General features: G+C 46.6%; 2 protein-coding genes across 2 annotated transcripts; one reads left to right on the top strand and one right to left on the bottom strand.

The window, feature by feature from the left end:
• Window positions 1-638: 638 nt before the first annotated feature.
• On the bottom strand, window positions 639-3760 carry AOL_s00006g509 (uncharacterized protein; the record flags this gene model as incomplete). The annotated part of the gene is made up of 5 exons (XM_011119818.1): window positions 639-663; window positions 951-2492; window positions 2554-3112; window positions 3180-3210; window positions 3266-3760. 5 exons carry the CDS (start codon window positions 3758-3760, stop codon window positions 639-641), a joined length of 2652 nt encoding a protein of 883 aa, XP_011118120.1.
• A 209-nt stretch (window positions 3761-3969) lies between these two features.
• AOL_s00006g508 (uncharacterized protein) lies at window positions 3970-6744 on the top strand (the record flags this gene model as incomplete). Its single annotated transcript, XM_011119817.1, has 3 exons — window positions 3970-4264; window positions 4350-5043; window positions 5097-6744. The coding sequence occupies 3 exons, from the start codon at window positions 3970-3972 to the stop codon at window positions 6742-6744; spliced, it is 2637 nt and encodes an 878-aa protein (XP_011118119.1).
• Window positions 6745-7641: the final 897 nt, after the last annotated feature.

Below are 7641 nucleotides of genomic sequence, written 5' to 3'. Positions count from 1 at the left end.
ATAACGACTTGAGATTGACGACGAATATCGAATGGGTAGGTTTGGGCGGGTAACCTCCAGCACTACTCGTTTATTAGTAACAGTTGATTAACTGATCTAACATCGTTGTTAATATATTATTGGTCTGTTTGAGGGTTGGCAAAACGATTCCAATACAAGTCGCTAATCGATATAATTTCTTGAGTAAGGGCTTGAATTCCAGCTGAATGGTATAATAGTGGTTGAGACGGCAAGGTATAAATACAAAATCCCGGAAAGCGCTCGAGAAGAGATCGTCCGGCTAGATGGCTCTCGAAGAACACATAAATGCTTTATTCAGTCCTAAGACAATTTTGCCACACCACGATCCATCATGCCGAAAAGAATATGCATATAGGATGTGAGTTAAATGAGTAGTCCCTTATTGAGAAAGTAGAAAGCTGTACGTGATTAGCATTGGTTTGCCAATATTCCAAATACTAGTTTACTAATTGGCGCAAGAGAGTCAAGCTCTAGAAATGCCATAATCCCTTGATAGGAGCAATTGCGCAAGCTCACCATGGTTAATTTGTAACGCTCGTCTCGGCTCCCATCAATGAGTTTATCGTTTTAATTGCTGAACTCGGGCTTTAATTCACTTGTCCTAACGAACCTTACCATTAGGTTTGAGAGCGGTAGGCGGTTCTAGTTAACGTCAATGGTGAAATTAAATATTTAAATGAGGTACATGGCTTAAGAGATTCTTTATGAATGCTGCCGCGGCCACTGTCGCATACGGCTGCCACTCCTTATTTTTGTGGCTGTCCGAATAATCACATATCCCCCGCACGACCAAACACGGCAAGCTATGTATTAAGCCAGCTGCTTCCATTTCGAAACAAAGTGCACCCGTTTCCCGGCCTATTCTATCTCTCGTAGCCCCATGTTTTATTACTTTATCACCGGATGCGATGATGCCGTAATGGACGTACGGGTAATTATTTTCCCTGAATTTGCGATCAACTAGCATGATTGGATCGCACTTTTCACATGATTCTTGTTGTCCGAGATGATCGTAATTCGCAACAAAGAGGCGATCCTGCGCTGGGCGACTGAATCTATCGTCCGTTGTTCCAGCAGATAAAATTATATCCTCGAGTATAGCCCCCAATCGCTTCGTATTTATAGCCCGGATGTGAGTCAGTGCATTAAGTAGCAAGGGAGGAGGCGCATTCAAGCTCCCTGCATACTGAAATTTCCCTTCCGATACAGTCTTGCCGAATTCATACTGGATAACACCGCCAGAAATACCAGTGGGCAAACTCACAACGACATCACCGAGACGGATATCGTTGGCCTCGCTGGGTACACCGCCACCAACACCGACCATCAAATAAAACCTTATATCAGGAAAATGCCACCTCATTTCCGATGCGACTGTCGCCGCTGATACCGTTCCATACTTCCCTGCAGGGAGGCATGCGATGACAATATTATGCTTCCCCATCCTACCAAAGGCGTAGACATTTGTCTCCGTGTAATGCATCGGAAGGGGATCGTACTCTTCGTCAAGGAGAGCTTTGACTGCAGCAAGCTCGATTGCAATTGCACAGACCCATCCTATCGTATATTTTGACTTCTGAGCGGTGTCGGGATGTTTCGGGGCCTCCGAGTTGACCTTTATCTGCTGAATCGAGGGGCTGTAGTTCATCGCTGGCTCTGACGCACTTTTCATCAAACGGTCTGCAACCTGGACGTTACGACGGCCCAGAAGTTTTTTGTGGTTCCGAAAGTAAGAGAGATTCTGTTCCAGGTGCTTAACGACGGTTGTGTAGATGACTTTTCTGATGTGATAATCAAGCTCCATCTTCGGGTCCCGTCTCTGTACAGAAGCCAGTGAAGCCTTGAACTTAAGACAACCTTCAACTGCTAGATAGTAAGGCCCGCGCGGCTCGTCTTGGCGATCTAATATATCGGAGAGGGATTCTCTCACGTCTTCCGGCTTTGACTCCAGTAATGAATCTATAACGATCCTCTCTCCAGTTTCTATTTCGAGAAGTAAACGAGCAAAAGATAGCATTACTGTTTGAAATTTGGCGAACTTTGGTTCCGTAACTGCTGTACCCTCGTTCGGCATGGCATATCGTATGTATGGGTGGTGGATATCCAATATCTCGCTATGTACTTTTTTTTCCAAGAAATGGACGGATTCTGCGCTCCAGGGTCGCTCCATCCAGGGACCTTGGAAGAAGTGTAGGAGGCAACGGGAAAGTGATAGCGCTAGAACAGCTTTATCCCCAGGATTAAAGACACCGCCAGCTGTTGGCTTGCGAAGGAATTTGGATTCCAGGAGGTCTTCAAGGGACATCTCCGGTGATGCGCCGGCGTGGGCCAAGATATCCGAGGTTGTTGCAAATAGTTGTTTTTTATCAAAGGCGATATTTAGCACGGTGAGATTGGATTCTTCAGAATAACAGTGAACATAGTTGCATAAATTATGGATAAATTCTCGCCGTGCAAAGTTATGAGTGTTTCTTTGGCATCGTGACATTAGTGAAATACCGATATAATCATTGGCTTTAGCGACGAACTCACTTTCCCGTTGGTGTAAAGCGGCTTTCTTGCCAGAAATCAGACTGTCGACATGGATGGAAGAATACATCGAATGCCATGGGATTATCTTCTAACTGAAAACCGTTCAGGCGAAGCATCACTTGGTGCTTTTGCTTTTGACCACCTTGGCAGCCGCCGACCTTTTTGCGCAGTATATCGAAAAGCAACCCCGAAGAATTCGAAGGCCCAATGTCATCCCAGCGGGTCTTGGGAATCTCTAAAGCATAGGTAAAGTCTAGCTGTTTCGGACTACCAGAGACGTCTGGTGACTCGAAACACGTATTGAATGAGCTTAAAACATCTACACCCTCCTCGTAATCCTCAGAAGTTCGGTCTAGCCGCAAATAGGCACAGCATGCCTGTTCAAGATCAGTACCATCCTCAAGCGCAATGTCCACAAATTTTGCTAAGGCTCGCAATTTTGTGAAGCTTTGCGTATTTTTTAATGAATTAGAGCTGGCGGGTGGCTCGTCAAACTTCGAAGATCCGGTTTCGGCACACGAAGTGTACTGAGATGCGTCCGGTTTTAGATTCTCGACACCTAGCCAAGAATATATATAAGTGAATATTGAGGCTTGAAATGCTGACGTTGCCGGAAACGGTTTCACATAACTCCGGCGGTGCTAATGGCGAAGGATCCTATGAGACCAAAGCAATCCACTTAAATGGTACGGAATGATCAAATGCAACTTACATGTGGTTTTACTACCACGATAGAGTTCAATTCCTTTATGTAAGGCGCCGCAAGGATATGGTCTTGTACGAGATGCTCTAGAAGGTCTAGTAGATCGATAAGGGTTTCAAGGCAGTTCCCGTAAACCTCGCAGGACAGTTTCTTCCCAGGGGCACTGTCCGGTAGTCTTTTCATTTCATATTTGAAGAAATCAAGAGTGTTGCGAGAATTGAGCGTTTGTATATCAAAAGCGCTCAGGGTTCCATTTGATCGTTGCAGTTTCCATGGCAGGTTAGACGCGAAGAGAGGCTGGACTGCCTCGAACAGCACCCACTCTGGGACATTATCGCTCAAAGTGTGAACCGTCTTGCCATAAGCCTCTTTGCTAGTCAGTTTGCATTGGCAACCGTGGGGCTGCTTTGATATTGTTGGGGCACGGCCCAATCTTTCACTTTCATCATAAGAGGGTGGATTAGCGCTGGTCAGTTTGCTGGGCGAGGGGGTCGAATAAGGCATAGCGGATATTGTATAATGTATACAATCTGGTGATATTCACATTTGAGGTTCGGATACAAGCAGGGCCGACTGCGAGGGGCCCTGCGTGCGCGTGTGGCGGGATGACCCCACTTTAACCTCGCTCGGGGCTACACGCTAAACCATTAATACCTCCGCGGCGAACGAAGCTGGGGCACAATTCTGCAGCGCTGGAGAAACGTGAGCCCGAAATGGCCGAAATGGCCAAAGCTCCCGTAACCAGCGATGAAGCCGACCAGCAAATATACGACCTCGCGCAAGATTGCGAACGGCTTTTTGGAGAGCTGCTATCGGCGCTCTCAGTCACTAGCGATAAGCAATACCGGGTTGTTCTAGAACATCAGCAGCGATTTGAAAGTTGGGCCAGTTTTTTGGGTGTTTTCGCTGCCTATCAGACGTCTCTCGACAGTCGCTTGAAAACAACTCCTGATATTCGCGACCTCGTCGTTCAGTTGCTCGAGGTATTGAAGAGGAATGTTCTATATGGTGAGTGCTCGGTGCGCGGTGGAGCACAAGATATCTTAAGATTGAGTCCGCCGGGCTGATATGAGGCTCAAAACCGAATGTCCAGGCCTAAACTCCGAGGCCTTAAGGCCGAGTCGACAAGCTGAGGCAACGCAAGCCTTCCTCAATGGTATCAGCGGCTCAATAAGCCGACTCCATCGCCTCGGAATTGCCATCCGAAAGGCCTCCCCGGTTAGGGAACTCGCGCGGAAGACCGGCGATGATTATGCTTTTTTTGAGCGTGTGGTTGTTCTACTGTTGAGAGGGCTCTACCCTGATATCAGCGATCCTTTTCTCAATCAGCTAGCTCAGTCGGTTTCATTTAGGACACAGCGGCTCCTTTATCAACAGAAACATCAGAAGAAACCGAAAACTCAGCGGCGAGCTCATCCTGCGGAGAGCAGTCCTCCAAACTTGAGGCCAGCTCGAAATGATGAGACCAAATCTGAAGTTGCTCCGTTCGTGGCGTTACCAGCTCAGCAGGAGTTCAGCGACATTCGTTCTTCTGACTTGCATACAACCGAAGTCTCGGCTGCGACACATCCGTCAACCCTTGTTCCCGAAAATTTTGGATTACACACAACTAAAACTGAAGACGAGGAGGTGATATCTGGTCCGCCAACAGTATCATCGATCTCTGATGCGAATCCGTATCCACCTCCTCCTAAGGTCAGCCCTGGCGCAAACCACACCAATTGCGACTGGTGTTCTCAAGAACTTCAAGTCCCAGATGGAGAAACTGGTTGGAGGTACAAGTGGAGGTATGTTTGCCATCCCTCAAGGTATTAGCCGTTTAGAAGCTCATATTTACGAGGTCTCATTTTAAAAAGGACCTTGAGCCATACGTCTGTATATCGGAGGAGTGCGCCAATGAGCTTGTGTATTTTTCATCTCTACGGGCCTGGCGCAAGCACATGGACTCATTCCACACTGTAAACTGGGCACGAGATATTCATAAACCATCGATCTGGTACTGCGATTTGGAACATGAGTACCAGGAATTTCTTGATGCGAAAGCACTTCGGGTCCATCTATTTCAGGATCATGAAGATAAAGTCACCCCGGATAGGGTGGATACGATAGTCAGACGACAAGTCCTGTTAATATCTCGAGGATCTAATACCTGTCCTCTATGCGCACTTGACATTTCGGCTGTTGATCCAGATTCTAGCCAAGCCAATTCATCAGCGACCCATCCTGACTCCCCAGGGCGGACGTCACAACGAGGACAAGCAAAGAAAGTTGCAATTCGAACTGCCGAGTGCGGAAGCAGCTCTGACGAAGAGCATTTAGCCGATGCAGACGTTCCTGCCCCCGAAGCAGATGACTCCGTGATACCCGAAGAAAACCTAGATCGTGTCAACTCCACGAAACTGGCAACCCACGTCGCGGGTCATTTGAAGTCGCTTGCTTTCATATCTTTACGGTATTTTGGCGACAATTCTGACTCCATTCAAAGCGAACGAGGAGGCATCGGCGAAGAGTGTTCTAACCAAGAACGGCCTGGCGATCACTATTTTGAACTCGATAGCTCTTTATCGTTTGAAGATGTTGTGCCTGACGAAAGGGTCCTATTCGACGAAATAACGTGGCGCGATAAAAATTTCAAGCCCTCTATAAAGGGTACGGATCCCGGTTTCTATAGGAACGCCTCAAGTCGTGATGACAAAAAAGTTCATTTTGAGGCCGGCCTTGGGCGCTTCCGATATTTCCGTCAAGCGGAAAGGGCGTCGGCGCTCAGCTCCAGTGCTCCACTAGCACGCGAGTTGGACGACGACTATGATGTGAATAGTTTTCGATCTTCCTTTCGGATTGTTCCAGTCAATTTCTCCAATGGGACCACGAATGTCAATAATATAAACAAAGTCCAATTTTCTGGAGTCGAATTGTCCGAGGATATGGAAACACTAGTTGGCACTGTCGCTGCTGCCGATGGCGTCTTTCCAACATATGTTGTGGTAAGATTTACGTTCGATTCTTGGTATAAAGTATCCGAGGTGCCAGCTAGCCCCCCCCTCGATCTTAACAAGGGGAGTGAGCATGGGTATTACGAATATAAGTTTAAAATCAAACTTAATGATATACCCAATCTGAGGGGCCGAGCTCTTTTATTCTGCCTCAGATATGGTCTTGAAAATCGAGAATACTGGGATAATAACTCGTCACTCAACTACAAAGTCTGTTTCGAAAGCTTTTCAGTTGTCACCACAGAACATCCTTCGCTACTAAGAGGACGCCCGCGACCAAGCTCAGTGCCGATCATCGATGATAGTCTTAATCCTGGCGAAACGCCGCCGACTTATTTTAGTCCGGGGCTTGACAATCTTTTTCGAAGGCGTTTTGGGGGGCTACCTAAAAATGAATACAAATTTAGCGATGTGGGGGACGACGGTGATAGGAATACTAAAGAAAATAATCAGGAGATATATGGAATAGCTTCTGACGTTAAATTTGTTCAGTAGCTTTGGCTAAATTCTACTGTGGGCCCAATTAACCGGAGCCTTAGATATCAATGTTATATGAAATTCATTACGCCATAATCGCAGCCTAGTTATAAGCAGGACCGTGAATTCCAACTTCTTGTTATTTAGTCGCGATAAGACCATCTAAATCTCAGTCGGCTCTAAGTGGTGCCTCCATGGATCGCGAGAGAGACACGAGGATACGAATATATGTAACAAGAGTACATTCAGGGGGCTAAAGTGGCCTGAAGATGTCTTGTGAACAGCAGGGTATATTTATATATTTGTGGTGCAAGGCATCATAGCTTGTTCTCATTGGCTGCTTCTCATTCCCACTGGCTCCCACTAACTAGTTTCCACTAGTTCCCGCTGGTACTCTCACTAGCATTTGCTACTACTAGCTAGCCGGCTGCCACCTAATTCTATCGGTTGCCCCAGATTCGTGCCCACTGTGTATTAATCTGGACCATTTTTTCTCTCTTTTTTTTCTTGCGCGTGCGTGCAAGGCTTTGGTGAGTCAATGAGCCATCTTGCCGGGTTGGCACACTTGATGTGGCTAACATTTGCGAGCCTCAACCTAGTTATCCACCCACTAAGCAGGGGATCGATCGCAGTGAGTGATACGTTTTTTAGCGTGGCTGCCTCTCATAATATATAAAATATGTTCTACGCTGCAGCTACGTAGTTCGTATATTCATATGAAGTTTGTACTACGATCGTATACGATTTACTTTACTGTCGCTGGATGCTAAGAACGGAATATTGATTTTTACTACGGTCGGACAGGACATTTGATCAATTGAGGAAATTTAAGGATTGAACTCACTACAATAATCTTTGAAGAAGATGGCACTAGGCTACAGTACATAATCGTTGAGAAAACGAAGATCGAAACCG

The sequence above is a fragment of the Orbilia oligospora genome, assembly GCF_000225545.1.
Source record: "Orbilia oligospora ATCC 24927 unplaced genomic scaffold scaffold00006, whole genome shotgun sequence".
Classification (NCBI taxonomy): domain Eukaryota; kingdom Fungi; phylum Ascomycota; class Orbiliomycetes; order Orbiliales; family Orbiliaceae; genus Orbilia; species Orbilia oligospora.
This window is presented reverse-complemented; position numbering and strand designations above follow the sequence as displayed.